General features: G+C 38.7%; 1 protein-coding gene across 1 annotated transcript in view; it reads right to left on the bottom strand.

Annotated features, from left to right (window-relative positions):
- MRPL3 (mitochondrial ribosomal protein L3) overlaps positions 1–20811 on the bottom strand; it is a 32172-nt gene extending 11361 nt beyond the window's left edge. The window contains exons 1-9 of the mRNA XM_050315635.1: positions 20719–20811; positions 18652–18830; positions 17702–17793; positions 16793–16891; positions 12818–12917; positions 10853–10913; positions 3492–3600; positions 1460–1537; positions 645–722 (exon numbers count right to left, since the gene is read on the bottom strand). Coding sequence (XP_050171592.1) covers positions 645–722; positions 1460–1537; positions 3492–3600; positions 10853–10913; positions 12818–12917; positions 16793–16891; positions 17702–17793; positions 18652–18830; positions 20719–20798 — 876 coding nt within the window. The 5' untranslated portion in view covers positions 20799–20811. The remainder of the gene's footprint in view (positions 1–644; positions 723–1459; positions 1538–3491; positions 3601–10852; positions 10914–12817; positions 12918–16792; positions 16892–17701; positions 17794–18651; positions 18831–20718) is intronic.
- Between the last annotated feature and the right edge of the window lie 246 nt (positions 20812–21057).

Raw genomic sequence — 21057 nt, 5'->3', positions numbered from 1 at the left:
TAAGAACACTTATTAGACTCTTCATTGTTTCAGTTTTTCACAATCTTGAAACAACCTCCATAAACTTTGAAATTAATTCTGTAGACTGACACAGAAAATAACACTGACACACTTATACTGATTGCAAAGGGAACTCGGATCTTTACTGTAAATTCCTGCTGCCTCCTCCTGTACCTCAACTGCTCCTTGGAAAGGTTAACTGCTATTGCATATGGGAATGCTTGGAATAACCTCTAAAGCAGTGCCTGCTCTGTATTTCTGTTTCATGAATACAGCCCTTAAATAATACTCTGGAGATTTCACCAGCATGCTACTGGCTCGAGTTAGCATTCAAAGGGGATGGATGTAGCCTGGAGATACTCACACAAGGGTTTCAGCAATGGTGCTGGTTTATCATAAGCTACGTGGGTGCACAATCCCAGTGCAAAGCTAAGAATGAGTCATTTAGAGTGAGTGTGACCCACTGCCCCTACTAATCACTCTCTTTCACAGAGCTGATTCTACCACCCTTTAATTCAACAGTACAAGATGGCACTCTGAGGAAATGAAGATTGCATTCAACCAGTGTTTTTCCTTTTGTAAGAAGAGATCTGTAGAGAGTTCAGGAATCACTAATGTCAGTAAGTTGAAACTAGCAAACATACCTTCACCAGACAATTGGTGTGACCTGGAACAGAGCCATTTACATAAATAATGTCATGAACTGTGTTGATCCTCCACACCTAGGAGACAGAAAAAAAAAATCAGATATTGAGCTCTGCTTAGAGATTATTCCCACTTTTACAAACAGTAGTCCAGCAAAGCACAGACTGAGTAACTGGAGGTGGTGCTGTAGGGAAGAACAATCTGCACAGGCCTAAACTGCCACAAAATTCACTCACATGTCACTCTGAGTGCCAAACTTTCTCATGCAGGAGTCTGTAACAGTTATAAAGGGCTGGTGATCAGGCTATACTTGGTAAGGCAGCTCTTTGTTCAGCAAAAACCAACCAGAGCTCCTAAGCCTCTTTCTCCTCTAACAGTAACAGCTGTTGAACCCCACAGATGACAAAATAAAACAAATATCCTCATGAAAATGTTACTGTGACCATTTGTCAATTTCTTAATTAAATGAGATGCTCAACTGTACACAACATTTTCTGCTGCAAAAAATTAGTTTCAGTTAACAGAGAACAGCAGCAGCACACTTTTTAGCAAACTAGAGGTCAATTTGGATTTTGTGCAAACTGCAGAGGTTGCCTTCAGAGACAGGGAAAAGTAGCTTTAATAGCCCAGGAGCTGCTGCAGTTATGTACAAATCAGAATCTGGACAGAAACTATAATCCCCTTTTTGCAAATGAAAGTGAAGGGTTGTGATCAAGTTAGGACTTCAAACAGCACCAACACAAGGCTGCATGGCTGAATCCATTGCTTGGCAATGCAAGCACCCTATACACATTCTAGTTTACTCAGAACTCACCTTTAATCCAAAAGATGTCCTATAGATGTTACCCATTTTTCCTGGCATTTTCTTTCCACGATAAACTTTGGAAGCTTTCTAGATAAAAACAAGGCCAAAAAAAAATAAAAATCATGTTAACTGCAAGAGGAGCACTGGAGAAAATATGCTGATATTTCCAATGTTAAAAATATAATATTGAAAAAAAATCTAACACAGATCAGCATTTTAAATACCTCCTGTTGGAGGTTAGGTATTACTCTACATGTTATCTGAAATACTTGACCTCAGTCATAAAATTCCTACATCTACTGTTATGTGAACAAAGAGATTCTAGCTTTGCTCAATACTTAATGTATATAGATTCAGAGTAAAATCTGTACTCATTCATACTTGCACTTTGTGAAAAATCAAGAAAAGGTTTTTTTCCTAAGATTCCTGTCAACACAAGTCTCTCACCTACATCACAGACCGCAGCAACTGGAAACTTGCCTGAACTACTTGTGGATGCTAACGCAGAGCTCCAGAGCAGTCCTGCCCTGGAAGGCTGCCAAAATGAAGATACGCTGTAGCTTCCCTCCTCCCCCTAATCCAAGATTTTCACACTGATGTAAATCAGATCTGTTTTAATACATGTATTTTTGAGGACAAAATTTTAATTTAATTCTATTCACTGCTGTTGCTTAGTTTCTGTATTCCATTTGTGACTGGCTGGGTATAAACTGGACTACAGAGGTGGAAAAAAAAAAGGCAGGAATAAGTGCAAAAATTTTCAATTCTCCATTGTTATCAAGGGATTTGTATCCTGCACCTCTCTGTTATCCATTAATAATGTTTGGGGTTTTTTTTAATTCTTGTGAAAATCATGATTTCAGGAAATCAGCTACAATGCAGTTGTAGGGAAAGGATTCTGTACTGAAAAATCCTAGATTACAAAAATGTTTGAGATGGTCAACACTAGATGGGAAAATACTAACAAAGCATTGGTTTTCCCCTATTGCATATTTTCATCTTGTTTCTTTTCCATCATGACCATTTCCATTACTATTTTCCATTCTATATACTTTGTGAAATTACATCCAGCATTACTGCTTATGAAATCCTAATTTAAAGGAAAGAGAGGTTATTTTGTAATGATGAAAACCATCCATTAACATCCATTAAAACAGTGTTCTGTAGTCAAATATTTACATTCTTCAGTGAAAACAAGTGCCAGGTGTAGAATTCTTTTTCCAGTTGAAACTGAAGGCTATAAATCAGTAATGCATGCTTTTACACTCTCAATTACTTTAACTTCATTCCCTGTTGCCCTTTTGCTTTTACTGTTCTCTGAGCATTATTAATACTTTTCTAAATTTTATTTTACTTTCTCTAAGAAAATTACAGACAGTTCAGGTTCAGTACTGTGACTCAGTTGATCTTAATTAGTTTGCAAAAATTCCTCTTAGTTTGGTCTAAATATTGTACAGCCCTAATAGAACAAAGTTTAAAATTAATCTGCTCAAAGAGATTTTATACTAATATTATTAATAGTTTGAATCACAAAAATATGACTCTGTACTCTGCTTAAAAATGCTTAGAAGCTTAAAAAATTTTGGGAATTATTCCCTGTAAGATGATGGGATTCAGTTCATTAAGCAGCTACACAAACCATGCAAGGTGATAAAAGCAAGTGGGGTTCCAAAGAATGGTACAATATCTGCAGAGTAAAATAACGGGCAAATCCTTTCCAATCTATAAATGGTCTGATAAAAGCTTCTTAGATCTCGCTTTGAAGTATTATGACTATTCCGCTCAGCTGTGCTACAAAATATGACAATTTGCTCAGTTGAAATATGTGTGCTCGCCAGAAATATAGAATATTCATAAACTGAGGCATAAGAGCACAGCTATCTGCATTGCACATTATACAGGTTTCTGAACTTCCTTTGAAACAGCTGGGATTCTCTGCTACCACAGAGTAAATGTAGTAGCTAGCTATTGTGAAATTGTTCATTTTTAGTATGCAGCTCTAAAAACAGGAAATTTTTAAACAGGAAATAAGAATCCTCACACTAGTAGATATCGCTCCAGGTCTTCTGTGAGTTTTTGTCTGGCCGTGGCTCGCAGGTTGACCTTTAAATCCCCACCTTTTCATGACACCTTGAAATCCTTTACCAATTCTGAAAACAAAAATAATTAAGAAAGAAACTTGGGTTAGCCAGACTTAAGGTTGTTATTCTAGCAATAACCAATAATTTCAGTCAGGCTCATGATCTTTTTACCTTTAGCAAAGCTCAGCAGAGAGGGGAATACAGTTAAAACAAAAACCTGTATTTTATACCACAAACATATTCTAGCACAATGCTTAAAGAATAAGAAGCACTAGGAGAGAGTCAAATAGGCAAAAGGACTAACATAAAATGCTTCTTACTGTGATCATCCTCAAGAAATGTTACCGTAATGAAACTTTCATCAAGTGGACATCAGAACAAACACCCTCCCAAAAAAAACAACCAAAAAACCAAAACCAAAACAAAATAAAAAGCAACTGTATAGTAGCATACACCAGCACTTAATGACAGGCCCTAAGCATCAAGAGAGGAAAGAGATGACTGCTTAGATTATGATAAAAATAAATGAAGAAACATTTTCATCTCTTGAAAACAGTTTTGTGTATAGTGAAAACACGTGACTCCCTTGATCTATACTCACCTAACAAATAAGGTCTACAAAACAGTAACAAATAAAACATATTTTCAGAGTCCACGCCCTTAATCTTTGAGGCACATTATAGTATTACTGGCTTTGGAGTTCTCTATTTATTGCACGAACAGACTCAACAGGAAAACCCACCTTATCACTGCACAAAGGAAAAGCCGATTAAAGTGTGTTTAAACCGGCATTGTCTGTCTCCAAAAGGAAAAACCTGACCACAGGGTTTATGGTTGCACTGATTATTTAATTAATTTAACAAGATGATACTTTTCCTCCAATTTACAGAAATCCTTTCTCTGCTAATGCACTTTGCAATGTCATGGTCCTATTAGTTCAAGCATTAGAATCTTCCAGCCAAACACAGAAAAATAAACCCAGGCATGAGCATGCATAGAACACATTCTACAGAGGGACTGCGCTTTGCTGACTCCCCTGCTCAGCACTACCATGGAAAACTAGGGAAAATATACAAACATGGAAAACAACAACATCCTTAAGAACTAAATTCTTTCCTCTTACCACTTGAGTAATTCTCCTCTAATTGCTGCCCTAGATGCCTTGAGCTCGTCAAACTACAGTCAGAATCAGCCACAAAGACTCTCTAAAGCCACACAATCATAAGGAAACAAGAGCTACTTAGAACTTAAGGATCAATCCCCGTTAAATTTGGTAAAGAAAGACATGTAATTGTTTGAATCGAGAGTTATTGGTTAGAAGCTCCTCAATTTTTTTTTTTCTCCTTACTTACAACTAAGGAAATGCTAAAATGCAATTTAAGTAGTGCTGTGTTCCTTTGGCTTGCCAGCTGGCCACTCATGCAAGTGGTTGTCACCAGCAAGACAGTCCTTCCATGTCAGCAGACAGTGGTAGAACCTGAGGATATGAAGAGGATCAGGGCCATGAGAGGAAGCTAAAGGAAGGCACCTCCACAAGGGAAGACCTGGGTTACTGGGAATCAGGAACACAAGACAGAAATTTAAAGGATGCAAGGCTTTGTAACACCAGTTTCCCATAGAATCAGCTCATTTTAAAAGCTTGCATTAGTAAACAGCAATAGCTGTAAAAAAAAGGTTTGAAAAATACATTTTAAGAGAGGCCTAAAATTTGTCTTTTTCTATGTCTGCATATTGCTAGGGGATCAAGAACTTTGAAATACATCCAGAAACTATGCTACTGGAAAACTCATACCTATTCTGCCAAAATGCTATTTTTTTCTTTTAACCTATCTATTACTGGTCATGTTTTCCCAGTAGACTACTTCTGGCATCTCTAGCTGGAAGATGAACTTACCAAAGCCTCCAAAGCCAACTGTAAGCAGGTTGCATAACAACAGCTGTGCAGTTACCAGAGCAAGCAGATCGAGGGCATGATTAATTCTTTAGCTGCAAAAATGGCCTTGCAATTGAGAGAAAACCACACAACCTTAGAAAGCCACCACTTCAAAAGTAAACAGTACTGTCAGCTTGAATCAAGAAGCATGTCATGAAACCACTTCAATATTTCATTCAGATTGCTCATTTTTAAAAATGAACAATTTAGAATACTGTAAATTGTACTTAAAAATAAAATGCCTAATACTTACAAGAGATTTATTTTGAAAAAAAATGTTTAATACACCAAATGTTTTAAGATATCTTCAGAAAAAAGTGATTACATCACGCGATAGAGTTCCTAGTGTTTAATGATTTATGCGATAGACTATGTTCACTTGCTTCTTGGTCCTTCAATTACACACATATTTTCTGTGAACAAAGTGTCAGACTTTACAGTACCAAAACCTCAGGAAATTTACAGAAAGTGTAACCAGCCTAAAAAAGAGCACTCTGGTAAACCTGAAAATTCTCTTGGATCTGTTGATCTGGAATATGAAAACAAACCTCCAACCTATGAAATATTCTGCCTGAAGTCAGGGAAAGATTATCACAATTCTGAAATTAAGAGTACTTCATAATGTACATCATTGTACTATCTACCAAGGCTCTTTCATCATACTAGTTCAATAATGTTTCAGATTAGTTTCATTATCTATTTGTGAAAAACTGATTGAAAATCACTGAATAACCTACAAATACACTTTACCTTATGGCTTATTTTACTTGGTTTCACTGAGCGAAACGTATTTACCTGAGTCCCAGAAAGGAATCACAGCTAGCAATGATGAGATGAAAAACTAAGACACACAAATGTTAAATGAAAGTAATCCTTGTGCAGAATTAGAGTTTAATTGCACACAGTTATTCTACTCTCACCTGCAGGAGAGCAGGTGTTTAGGTCAACCACCTAACTTTGTACAAAACCTCATTTTTGATTGTTTGATACAAGTAAAATGCCAGTACCTAATGAGACAACCTTTCATTTAGAAAGCTACTGGAATAAAGCACTCTAATTAAGTTTGCTGCTAACTCTTCAAACATAGTTCATTTAAAAGACCACTATTTAGATGCTGAAGAGGAAGAACGATTCCATCTACTTAGTCCAATAATTTTGGACAAATACAGAACACACTTTCAGGCTCAGATTACACTGCTAAGCTAGCAAAGCTTATATATAAACCATAAGCACTCCAGAATCACCACTTAATTCTGGCACATTTCAAATAAAACTACTGTTGATTTTGTTCTCTGGAGTGAAAAAATTTCTCTTGTTCCAAAGTTTGCCTGAAATGTTCACAGAAGTGGCAGAAAAGGAGTTAAGCTGCAACTCCATCTCCATATAGCACTCGGCCACCACTGCAGGCATGGTCCCACTTCTCCCTGTCACCATGTTCTGGTCACCTGGGTACTAGTGCAGAAGCACTAGTGACTGGGGTGATCAGCAAGCTGGGGCATACAACTGATCCCTCTGAAAACTAACCCAGAGAAGAATACAGGTATCTCACACTGATCCTTTCCTTCATGCAATTCAGGACACCAGTACCAATGACAGAAGGTCAATGGGGACTCTGGGAGAGAGTACCACCTTTTCCCTATGTTAGCTTAAGGAGGTCATCACAGAAGCATCATAGATTGGCCTGGGTTGGAAGACACCTTAAAGATCATCCAGTTCTAACCTCCCTGCCAAGGAAGGGACACCTTCCAATAGACCAGGTTGCCCAGAGCCCCATCCAACCTGCCCTTGAGCACTTCCAGGGATGGGGCATCCAGCACTTCCGTGGTCAATCTGTTCCAGTGCTTCACCACCCTCACAATAACAAATCTCTTCCTAATATCTAATCTAAACCTACTCTCAGTTTGAAGCGATTTCCTCTTGTCCTGTCACTCCAGGTCCTTGTAAATAGTTTCTCTCCAATTTTCTTTTAGGCTCTCTTCAGGTACTGGAAGGTTGCAACTAGGTCACTCCAAAGCCTTCTCTTCTCCAGGCTGAACAATTCCAATTCTCTTAGCCCTTCCTTGTAGGAGAGGCGATCCATCCATCTAATCTTCTTGGTGTCCTTCCTCTGGACTCCTCCAAGAGGTCAATGCCCTTCCTGTTCTGGAGACCACAGAGCTGGATGCAGCACTCCAGGTGGGGTCACAGAAGTGCAACCTGTGAGAGAAGTGCTTCTGGACGGAGCTACACATTTTAGCTCAAAGTATATCAGGGTTAAACTTAAGGACTGAGCTTTTAAATAGCCGAAAATAAGTACTAAGGAAAATATTTCAGCACTATGGAAGACTGACAGCATGCAGACACATTGTCTAATGACAGTGCTCTAAAAGCTACTCATATCGTGCTGAACAAATTATGAGACTTCAGATAAAAACAAACTGCATACATCTTTAACTGAACCTTCTTGTCTCTGTGAAAAGTGTTTTTCTTTATAGAGGTATAGATGAATACAAAAGACTTCGACAAAAACATTTGTAGGGAAGATTAAAAGAAGACAATAGAAAAAGAATACCTTACACTTTTGTAACCAAATGGAGACACTAACCAAGACTTCTGAAATGTAGTACAAGTCCTTCGTTCAGGCTATGGCAACTAAGAAAAACTTGCTAATTTTTAAGGACCATATTTTGGATTTATTTTGGCAGAAGGAAGCATACAGAAAGATATCTTGCTCATCTGGATAACTAAGAGTTGGCAAAAAACTAAAATATCCTTTATATTCCCCTACATTATCTCCTCATTGAGGTGACATTATTTTTTCTTTCTTTTTTAAAGGAATAATTAGAATTAATCATGCTCTTACCAACAGCACCGCTATTTTCATGCACATGACTTCAAACATTGCACGCACTTCAGTGTTTCCTCCATTAAAACAAAATTACTGTCAATCTTAAAAATGTGAAGTGCATGTTCATGTAAAAATATTCCTAAAAACTTTGCTACCGGTGATAGCAAGTTTTTAGGAATTACTCTCTTTTAAGTCCACAATGGTTTGAATCAGGAAGAACCAGGTCCCTTCCCTTGGCTGGATGGGGCTTTGAGTAAGCTGGTCTAGCAGAAGTGTTCTTGCCCATGGTAGGGGGCTTGGAACTAGATGAACCTCAAGGTTCCTTTCAACCTAAACCATTCTACATTCCGTAAGACAGAAGTGGGAGGAAGGAAAGGAAGTCAAACTATGCTCCCTACCATAACTCAGCATTACTTTCTTTCAGTACCTTTCCAAAACGCCCCTATAGCTTAGGATCTTTCAAGTGCCTACAGCACTGCTAAAAATGGGGCTTTACAGAGTAATGGCCAAAGGCTCGTTTCAGCCTCTGGACCAAACCTCCCAAGGTTCTCTCTTTGTTCAGCAGGGAGAAGCTGGCTTTATTGAGGTGGGTTCAGAACACTAATCTAACATGCAGTACATTACCATTTTTTTCCCCTGACAGTGCAGCCCAAATGCTATAGGTCAATGCTATAACCATTCCCAAGGTTTCCCTTCACTGAAGCATTTCTTGGATATTTTGTGACATTGTGGAATCTGTACTTCCAGGTACACTAACTATGAATCATGAATACAGTATTCTGAAAAGTAATGAACACTGAACCTCATAGAAGTATGAGACTAAGCAACACTGGATGAAATTCCATGCAGTAAAGTAAAAGACCCAAAGAAAAACTGAAAGGTAGTAAAATAACTTAATTCTTGCTCAAGAGTTAAGGGAATATGATAAATGAAGCATTCCAGAAAAGTGGAAATCAAGAAGAAAGAAACTTTAGAAGCAGAAATCAGAATGTGAGTAAGCTGCAGAAAAAGGTTAAAAAAATTTTGATACAGAAAGACTGGAATGATTAGACAATCATATTGACAGAAAACCCAATTGATCTTTCTCTTTAGCAGCAAAATTTTTTCTTCCTCTGTACAGAAGGATTACAAGTAATGTGCTACCAAATCATCAGTCCAAACAAACAGCTAATTTCTGAAATGGGATCATACAAATGTCTGGAGAAAACAGATTAGAAATACTGAATTACAGTCTACGATGGGTTCACTGAATGTGGCCAAGAACTCAGTCTACTTTGAGCTTGCTGGTATTTTCAAATACCAAGATACAAATCCCCTAACAGCTGTTTACCAGTGTCTTCTAAGTGGCAAAAAAAATCCCTTTCCTAGTTCTTGGAATACTTTTAGAAAAACACAGCTTTTCTGAGTTAACAAACAGTGACACTTAATCTTCATTAAATAACTGTATTCCCAATGATCCTGTGTTTTGTTTTGCAAGCAGGCTATTGTCTCTTACAGGCTGTTCACTGAATGCAATTTAGAAGCAGATGAATAATATGCCAGATCTAAGTATTGCATAAAGAAGTCTGACATAAAAAAATACTAATTTCAGTCAACTCCTTGACCTCCTTTTCTCAATAGAGTACCCTCATAAATGCAGTCAGGTGTTTGGTTTCCCCATATATTCACGACCCTGTGAATGATATTATACATTTATAGGTCATATGTGAGACTATTACAGTTGGGTATTACCTCCATTACACAAACACACACAAACACAAAATCTAATGGAAAATGTTATCTTTGTATCCCAACACAACAAAAATAACAGTTCACTGCAATACACAGAGAGGAGTTCTCAATTCTCTTGGTCAATGGAAATCACAGATTTACCACAAGAGCCATGACTAGTCTTTGCTACAAGATGCCAACTTTTCTTTTGACACCCTCTACCATTTGAGCTCTAATTTGGCATTCAGAGTGGTCTGAGAGGAAATCATTCCTCCCACATTAAAGGAAAAGATCATTAGCTGCTGCTGGCAATCATTAGCTGAGCTGGAATATGAGAGAAAACAGAAAAAAATGGAATTTGACAGCTCTGTTGTCCCGCTAAATGTATTCACTATCTTATTGCCTTTCTTTTAGTCCACATGATACAGCCTCCTTCACGTCTCTTCACCAAATCAAAAATAAGCAGACTTTCTGAGAACTGATGCCTTTCAGCATTCATTCCCCTTTTCTACATACCACAGGTGCTGCATTATAGACCGCTTTGCCCATGCTAGGCTTGAACAACGTTTTCTCAAGCTGTTTGTCTAGCCCTTCCATGTACATGTGACAGACAACACAGGCAGAACCACCGCCCTAATTGTAATAATTATTCATTTTGTTCATAATCAAGAGCGGAGATAATTTTATATTGTTGACAAAATGAGTGAACGGACATGTATTTCCTGTCACTACCCTTGCAACTGTATTTTAGCCTTTGTGATCCATGGGTTCAAGACAAAGCAGAGGGGAGGAAAAAAGGAACCAGTCTATTTGACAGATGAATCACACACGTTAAATCGTTAAGAACTTACGATTTCGCAGTAACATCCACGAACTGCCCTGGGCGGAAGTGAGCAGCATACAATGGAGTACCTTCAAAAGAAGAGGAGAGATCATGTTCAGCTAAGTGCTGAAATCCTTAAATCACTATCCAGTCATTATCATACAGGGTAGATTACAGTCACAGCAAAGGAAAGCAAACTTATTCACATATTATTTATTCTTCTTTATGAATTTCACTGACTGAGAGAGATGCTTTGTATTTACTCCTTAAGCACATTTCTCAGGTCCTAGCCCAATTTCAGATGAATAGGAAGGACGGGCCAGGGCTTTACTGAGATACATTTTACTTCATACATTGAAAGAGACAACACCCAAAATGCCTAATTAGTTAAGATTCGTAATAAACAAGAAAACAGAACTTGCTGTACTTAGAAACGCTAGAACTTTACAAGGTGGAGGGTTTTTAAAAAAACAAAACAAAAAACAACCAAGCAACAAAGAAAACCCACTTACCATAAAAATGTGGTTAAGAATAATTAAATATAAAAATAAAAAGACAGTTTTGCAATGCTTCCTCTTTATTAAGAGACAGTGTTTCTAAAATAAAGACTGTGGCAGAAGTATAGCCCCATCCACTGTACCTATACACTAACCTTTAGCAGAAATAGTGCTACTGTAGTCGGTGATACCACTCACCTCACTGTAATTACACTAATTCCTTAAATACTTGCAGTATCTATTACTTTTAGATTTATTTTAAGTGATTTTTTTATCCAAGTGCAGTATTCTTTCATTAGCAGCTTAAAAAGCCCCACAACAAACCAGAATTAATAACTTTAATATTTGAACTTTACAGTTCATTATACACCTATATAGAGCTATATATCTGCATATTTCACAGTTTCCAGTCTGTTTTACATCCATTAAAAAAGTGAAATTCTAATTGCTCCATGTCCACACCCTTTCTCCTGCTTTTTCAAATCTGTGTGAATGCAAACTGAAATGATGTAAACCTCTTATAAGTCTCAAGCATAAAAATCCTCATATTATGTCATGTTATATTTATATAATCCATATACACCTGGAATAAGATGCCTGTGAACTGACACAAAATCATGCACATAAACGATGTTATGTACAAAATACATGCACTGCAAAACCAGTTTATTGAAAACCTGCAATTCTGCTTTATCTCAAGCTTTTCCTTCCATTTAGCAGTCCAAACTTCCTCTTTGTGTCAGATTTGGTTTTTATCCGTTACCACCGTGTCTTAAAAAGGTCTGACAAAAAGCTTCACTAATGGCAAGGAAATATACAATACATTAGAATTTCCAACCCAACATAATTTTTCAGAAAATATTTATAATTGTCAAAAGTGAAAGCAACCTAAATGCACTACCTAATAAAACCTTAGAAACTTAAAACTTTTTGTTAGATCTCCAAACTCCTAACACTGATTTTTAGTGAGAACATTTGTTACAAACGTGTTTTAGTGTGCTTTACTTTGCAGGCTGTCAGATAAAACACCCTAAATGACAGCCATCAGTCCTACTTCTGAATGTAGCAAGAAGAAAAAAACCTCAAAACGCTATTTTAGGCTCCTGAGAAACATTACCGCAAAATTCTGTGTCCCTCTCATAAGGATAAACAGAGAACTTCCCATAACTGTATTCATATTTATTCCCAGTCAGTGAATCAAGGTTACAGACTTACTTCTTAATTCAACATTCATATTAGTAAGTTTGGATTAAACTTACTTCCTAATCAATCGAAACATAGTACTCCGAAAAAAGGAAAAATCCTACTTCTCATCAACTAAAGAATAAATTTCTAATTTTGTCTAGAAAAAAATATGCCTCTACTTAATGACAAAGAACAATTCAGCAACTTCCATATGAAGCAAAAATTAAATACACGTCATAACTTTGTTTAGGTCTACAAGTGGCAGATGTTAAATGATTATGCATGTAATAATCAGTAGCTCAAAAAATTACCTGGCTTAATTATGGCATCATCTGTTACTTTAAATGTTGTAACTTTCTGCTTTCGTGGTACTCCAGCTTCTTTAAAAATCTGATGTGCAGACTCTGGTTTCTGTAACAAAAAGCAGCCGTAAAAAAGAAGTGATCTTAAAATACCCAAGGATCAACCTAGCACAGGAAACGATTACAGACTGTCAACACCACTCAGAGGAACAGATACATCACACTAAAATTTTATCTTGAGACTAGCATTTTATCTCTATATAAAATTTATTTAAAACTCCTGTCTCTGCATTTTATTTTCTGCCAACTAGTTACCCAGCAGCTACATCATATAAACAAGATACATATGAAGATTTCTAAGATGAGAATCATTTAGAATAGAAATAAAAGATACTGCTGTTTTTGTCATGGTTTATGAAGAGTTTTGTAATAATTTAAAAATATGTTCTCTTTTTCAGAGTTACTGATGACTTAGTTCCACAACACCATAAATACAATTTATTTGATTTCACTAAGAAAACAATAGAAACAAAGTCTCATCTTGCAGAAACTTCTCAAAAGGCTTAACTTTTCCACAGAACAGAATTTTGAGTCTCTGAACAAAAAAAAGAAAAATTAAGAACAAGTAGTTTATAATTCATGTATTTTTTAGATATACCAAGTACACTCAGTGTCAAATCACTGCTGACTTACTAAAGCAGGATCTTCTTTTCAGAGGAGTCTGACAAATTTAAAAGTCCTTAAAATTATTCTCAGCTGTTTCAAACAAGACAACTCACAGAACTGCTGACCACAAGATGAAACCAAGCAACAGAAACAATAATGCAGGAAAATTGTAGCCATTGGAAAAAAGGAATGCCATTTAATTTTTCTTCAAATGACTTCTCCTGGAAAGTAATTTAAGCATCTAACAATACTGTCACACTAGGATAGTCACATCTCTGAGGTTCACTTCTCAAAACTTCTGTGCAGTTCTCTCTCTCAAAATTATTTTCTGTGTTTTAAGATAAAATAATGTGGATAACTTAAAAAGGGCAACACAGTTTATCTGAACTTTGAATTTGCATGATGCCCTTTCTTTTGTTTTCAAAAATTTGCTAAAAAGTGTTAGAACAAGAGAGTAAGTTTTATGAAGAGTGAGGAAGCAAGATGATGAGGATCTCTTAGGAAAAAAAACCAGCAATTTTAAGTCTTAAAAATCTGTCTTTGTTTGAGGAGAAAGTGTGTATACAAAGTCTTTGAGAGTGAAAACTTTTTTCCAAGTGATTTGTTAACTTGAGTTCACACTACAAAACGCTTCAAATACCTTTAGAAAAAAAAATCACCTACATAAAAAATCTCCCCTAAGACCACGAATATTTGAGGCATCAATAGAGGACAACTGTATTAATATGTAGGACCATATGTGAGAATTAAAAATAAAGATATGGCCTTTCTACAAAGTGTCTGTATATCAATCCTTTACTTTCACTGTTATGTAAAACTGCTGCCTTAAGCTACAGCAAGGGGAGCTCTGTGCTCAACACGGGTGCCTGGAAAGAGCTACCACAGCTGAAGAAAAGCACAGTGAAGCCAAAGGGCAAAATTCACTTACAACTCAAGCCCTACTCAAGGCTGTAGCCTTGCACTGCTCTACTGCCACAACAGTCGAGTCACAGAGATGTATTTTTACAAACTAAACACTGCAGTCTTTACAAAGCCTTCCTAAAAAAGCAATACTGAGTGAATTCTCAGATGTTCTAAACTTTCAAAAACACCACACATATCTTCCAGTATTATGGGAAAATGATCGATATGCCCTCACTTATGGGAAGCATATAAAATATTTTTGACCAAAAAAATGTTAGAACACTGTCAGAACTGTACTTTTGAGAACATTCTGCATTAAAAAAAATCATGAAAAATCTCTTCACTTGTAACAGAGTGACATACATCAAGCTAAAAAGGAAACAAAAAATCTTGCTAAAAATGCAACATTCCTTATCAGCTTTTAAGCAATTTGACACTCAAAAGAAATACGGAGAATTCTTTTTCAGTAAAATTACTGAGCGAATCTTTTATTTGAACTCATTAAAAATCAGTAGCTGTGAGGAATCTGAGGAAGACAGATGTTCCTATCTTCCTATCAGAAGATAAATTGCTTATGCTAACACAATACAGTATCATTTACCCTTCTTTTAATTCTCACTTTAGACACTTCAAAGAGAAAAGAAACACATAAAAAGGATGATAAACATAGGAGAGCAATGATTCAAACTTGCAGCTAAACCACAGAAGTACATCATTTGTTAGTACCTTAACAAGTAAAATTGCTCAGAATCAGCATGCCAAATTCTTCCTTAGGAATTATCTAGTTTATACTACGACAATGATGATAACAACAACAATACAGAGCTCAGTATAATCATAATACACAGTTCAGTCTCAGGCCAGGTCCTCACCACTGATCTGTCTAAGGATATTTAATTCATTTTTTATTAAAATTAATCTAAGTTCAACCAAATTAATAGAAGCTAATTTGGAAAAAGTTATGCCCAGAGAGAGTCATTAACATAACTCACACTACTAAAAAGTCCTTGAGTTGACCTTTTAGGTAGTTCATCTTTGAAGAAATTTTCTTAATTCATAGGAGCTATTTAAATAGAAATTTTCTTTATACCTCCTTACTTCCCACACATTATTACTCTGACAACATACTGAATTACTGGTAACATCATCTGCATGCGATCAACTGTAAGGAGTCTAATGAGCAAAATACAACTTGAAAATTTTTGTTCACATGGTTCTTGCATGTCTTAGACCAAAAGAACAGGAAAATAAAAACAGAGCTGTCATTTTTCCAGGAAAAATGTCACACCTGGAAAGTGGAAATGGACTAAAGTGACAGGACAGACACCTGAAACTACCATGGTGAAACATGGCATAACTTCACTGAACACCAGAAAGGTACCTTAAAGTATCAGCCTGCTCAAAATCAGGAGAATATAGTGTAAGGTTTAGCAAATGAAAAAACTCCTTCTTCCCTCATCTCTGGTAAAGCAGAAACAAGTACACAGATTAATTCTGAGGCTCTGGGACAACTGTCAGTTTAAAAAAGTGAAATCTTTTGTCCTCAAAAAGCCACAATCAGCTGAGATAATCTGCTCAGTGGTCACGAGCTCTGGATTTTTTTTACTTGACTAAATCAGACAAATGAGTGTCAGGACATTGCAAGAAGTGAAAAATGGTATTTTACAGAAATAATGGATCACAGAAATTGTAATCCTTTGACAGAAAGCTTTGTTCCTACCTTGATCTATAACTCCTCAGAAATGACAGCTCTGCTAGACAACCTTAACCATTGAAGATATCTGGGAATTCCACACCAGGCAACTGGGGTGTCTAAATGACTGAGTGGTTTTGATACAGCTGTTGATGAGCTATAACCATAAGCTATCTTCTTGAAAATTTTTAAGCCTTAAACTTACTGTAAGTAAAACTATGGGCAAATTAAACAACGTCAACAGACACGTGGAAAATTACAGCTACACCAAATAAAACAGTGTGGAAGAATAAGCTAGAGAACAAAATCTTCTAAACAACCAAAGAAGCTGGGTAAGTTTATAACAGGCCATTGAAGTGTGTATCTCGCAGTTCTCATCTTAATTGCACCTCCACAGACATGGTGAACACATGTTTCTACACTGCTAAAAGTCCTTCAGACCCTTTCACCAGCATGGGACACTGCACATCAAAGCAACTTCCTAAACCTGGAGCTTTCCTAGAGAATCAAGAGGCAAAACTTTCAAAAATTCTTCTTGCTATTCTCTTAACCAAGAATTTACACCAGCATTAGGAAATAAGCAAGGTGAATGCGACAAAAGATCTGTTCCAAAGCACAGGTGTCTGTCAGTCTTTCAGGGAAGTCCAGCTATGCTACGTTCATATTGCAAGAGCAACAGAAACAAATTATTCTAAAAGTAACTCCCAAAGTGGTTCACTTACAGAAAAAGGTGATACGTTTTTGCCTCCAACAAGCAGCTGAGCTGTCTTTCCACCCGACTCTTCCTTTGAAATGTATTTTAAAACATGACAATCCTGCACCTTAAGAAAAGGAAAAATGTTTGAGTATAAGCAGACGTGTGTGCTTTAAAACCATAGCAAGAGATTAGCAAAACAAGTGAAATTACGTCGGTCTCTGATTTCATAACAGGAGATACAGTTTATAAGTAGTAAACCGTAGTGTTTGTTACATTTTTACTGTAGACATTCTTTTTCCAACCAACTAAAGACTGATTTTAGGAAAAAAATATTAGAATAGAATGCTAACTATTTTCATAAATGTCTAGAAATCAAATAATCTTTTATAGTCGTCTTTTGCATGCAATATCTGCAAAATCCCTTCTGTAAGCCTGCAAAGCATACAGTGAGAGCCCATATTTTAGACTCCTGCTCTTTTGCCCTGCAAACTTGATGCCCTTCACAGCACTGGTTCATGACACGGCAGCAACACGTGAGCAAAAGGCTTCATCGCAATAGTAGCTGACAGAGAATGCGAAGAAGCAGCTTCAGGGCTACAAAGGCTCAGAAGCCAAGGCGAAACTAATCCCAAAGCACCTGCAGATGGCAAAATTAAAAAAAGTTAAGTGGGGTGGTTAACCCCAGCTTTATGTTGCCTCACCTAGGTAACACTACTCACAGCTCTGCAACACCTGAATAGCTGAGGCAGAAGGCAGACTGCTTCGAGAAAGTTCGGGATATAAACAGAGTGTACTACCCATGACCACAAGAAGCCTTTCATTTCTTTCAGGATTTCCTACCCTGTACAAGTAATAACTTTCACTTTTGACTGAAATGTCTGGCTAATGATCTGAATACAGGACAGGAGATGAAATTCATTATGATTTATTTCACCTTAAGTAGTGTGACAGCATGTTTTTTTCCTGACTTGGTCCATATTGGCATCATTCCCAGTTTTACTGCAACAACACCAACTCTGATGGAATCTGTAGATCAAAACAGAACAGGAATGCAACTCCATACTTAATCTTTGAAAGAGTTCATTTCATAACTTGCAAAATCCCATTCATTAACTCTGATCTTTCCTAAGGAGGTGAAGGAGAGAAAACTTCCCTGACTCCCTGTGAGTAGGCTGGGAATAACCTGTTAATTGTTTTTAATACTACTAGCAGTGAAGTTCTATCTGTTCCAGTTCTGTTTGATAAAATATGCAACCACTTCCCCATTAAAACAAGTAATGCTTCAGACTCTCTTTAATTTTTTTAAAAATACAAACACCCATGTATTAGAGCCAAGCCAACTATCCAAAAGTTTACTGTATGAGGTTCCTCCCACCCAATCTTTGCAAACGTGTATAGCAAAGACAACCTGCCAAGTCTGCCACCCAAATGTGACCCTTTTGGAGGCTCAAAAAAAACCTTAATACTGTGTTCTAGACCATTAAACTTTGGAATCACAGAAGTGGGATGTATTATATACCACGCTTTTTCTTCAGAGTCCAGCAGTATTTACAAGAACGTTTTCAAGTTCATCTATTTTATATTCTATGGAGTCTTTTTTGACAAATTTTTACTTTCTTATCTTGTCATTGTACTGCAGTCAGATAGGCCAAGTGCTGATCTGGACTGAAAGCTAAGAGTTCTTAAAGGGTTCTTAACATCACATAGTATTTTGAATGCTCATTAGAGAACTGATGTATTACATTTACTTATTTACTAAATGTATTGAATGATCAACGTAAAAGCAAAAAGGAGAATACTTTACAAGGCACAGTCCTGATGTTACTGAACTCAACAACACAACAACAGCACGAGTTTGGTATTTCAAAAGAGATGCTTTCTCACCTGGTGTCCACTCATTCAGTGGCCATGGCTCATCTTTCAGAGGGCAGAGCTTGCTGGCTGTCTGAGCTTTGTATTCCTCCGCAGTTATCTTCTTCAGGAACTCCACATTCTCTTCAGAAAGATGTTCGTGCCACCACGTTGCACTATTAGTGTGCCTGACTAGCAAGCCCAGCTGCCCCCTTTCCAGTGGCGGAGAAAAAAGTTTTAAGTGTCTTATCAGTTCAAATAATGTCTTGTGACACGTACGTTTGCAATGTGATGGATAATACAAATCACTGCATGACAAAGCATACAGTCGTAAAGACCAAAATCACACTAACGAGGTAATCAACCACCATCACTCAAACTGGCCTCCAGTGACCAAAGCCACCTAATTATTTGTCATGCTCTCATCTATCTTTTGAAGTATTCTAAAGTGCACCAAAGTGGAGCAAGCAACAACAAAAAACCAAGCACTCCTTATGATAAAAAAAAATTAGATTCATCAATGAGAAGATAGCAGTGGGTGTCTTGCACTTTAGCAAGGCTTTCTAACACCATTTCCTGTGGCATCTTTCTATCCAAGTTGTGATGTTATGGCATGGACGGCTGGACTATCAGATGGGCAAAAACCTGGCTGGATCAGCTGACTAAAAGAGCCACGGCTAGTGGTTTGGACTCTATTAGAAGGCCAGTTACAAACACAGTTCCTCAAGTGTCTGTTCAGGGATTTGTCCTGTTTAGTATCTTTACCAGTGACCTGTAAGAGGGGATGAGTGCACCCTTCTCAAGTTTGAAGGGAGCAGTGGATGATGCTCAAGGATGTTCTTCTGCCAGTGGGAGGGACAAGCCAAAAAATAACCCAATGAAATTCATAAAGGAGAAACGCACAGTCCCATTCACAACTGGGATGGAATAACCTCTTGTGAGAGTACAGGCTGTGACTTCAGCAGAGCTGCTCCCCAGTCAGGCTGAGGACCTGGGAGGTCTTGGGGGCAAAAAGGAAAACAAGGAGCTAGCAGGCTAGCTACGAAGACTAACAGCAGCCTGGACTTTATGAACAGAAGCACAACCAGGAGATCAAGGCAAGCACTTATCCTTTCCTCAGCACTCCAAATAGAGCCCATCTGCAATAGTAAATCCAGTTTCAGGTCCCCAGTACAAAAGGGATGTTCACTAATGAGTGAATCCAGCTGCAGTATGCAAAAATACCAGGGGCTGGAGCACCTGCCCTACCAGAAGGAGTGAGGTAAGTGAGTTTGGTTTAGTCTGGAGAAGAAGTGGCCTAGGGTGGACCTGACAGCATCTTTCCAGTTCCTATGAGAAAGTTACTGACAAGACAGAATCGGGTGATATTTACTGAGGTGCATGCAGAAGAATGAGAGAAGGGGTACAAGCTGAAAATGGGGATTCTGATTTGACATATGGAAAAAACGTTTTGCCTGAAGACAATCAAACGCTGGTACAGTGGCTCAGAGACACTGCACAGCCTCTGTCCTTAGAGGCCCTCAAAGCCCAAAAAGACAAAGACAACACGGTCTAACCTCAGAGCTGGTTCTACACTCACCGCTAAACAGCTCAGTGTCCTGCCATAATTCCTGTGAGGCCTCAGAAAAGCCGGAATGCTCCCCAGCTCTCTGCACGGACAGCGAGGCGGGGAGTGTTCAGCAACACAAGGAGTGACCGCACGTGGCCTGGCCAGGGCGACCCAAAACACAGCAGGTCAGGTCGCTCCCTGTGCAGCAAAGATGCTCTGGATGCAAACACGCCTGTCCTGCCAGAACTACCACACAGGCTGGGGGGCATTTCTAAGGCTGGGGGGCATTTCTAAGGCTGGGGGGCCCCAGCAGTAACCCGGGGCACCACCATCCCTGCACTCGCAAAGCAGTGCCAGTAGGCTGCACAGAGAGACCTCTCCAAAGGGTGCCGACCCTTTGGGTCGCCAGCGAGGGCAAAGGGCCGCCGAGGAGCCTCTCACCTCCGGGCTCCGACAGGGGCCGAGCCACGCTCAGCCCCCGCTCTTCCCGCCGCCCCCGCCCCGCGCCCCACCTCCGCAGGAGCCCCTTCCCCTGCCAGCCCTGCCGCTACCTGTGGCCGGGAGCCCTCGGCGCCTCCGCGGCCGCCCAGAGCCGCCCGCCGAGCCGCGCCAGCCGCCCCCAGCCCGCCATGCCTGCACCGGGGCGGGGCCGACACCGCCTTCCGCGTCCGCCGCTGCAAACCCTCCGTGCGGCCCCGGGCAGAAGGTTCCGGCCCGCCCCGGCGGGGAGCTCGGGAGCTGACAAAAAAACCCTTCCCAAAACAGCCCAAAGTCGTAGTCGTGCGTCATTCTCTCTCCCGCGCGGCTGGCACCAGCGGCTTCCCAGGCGGGATGCAGCACCCGTGGGCCCATGGGGCTGTTCTGACCCGGAGGGAACACCTCGCCCAAGG

Source organism: Myiozetetes cayanensis, unplaced genomic scaffold (genome assembly GCF_022539395.1).
Source record: "Myiozetetes cayanensis isolate MyiCay16 unplaced genomic scaffold, myiCay2020 scf1, whole genome shotgun sequence".
In the NCBI taxonomy this organism is placed as follows: Eukaryota; Metazoa; Chordata; class Aves; order Passeriformes; family Tyrannidae; genus Myiozetetes; species Myiozetetes cayanensis.
The sequence above is the reverse complement of the archived record's forward strand: the minus strand, read 5'-3'. Positions and strand labels throughout refer to the sequence as shown.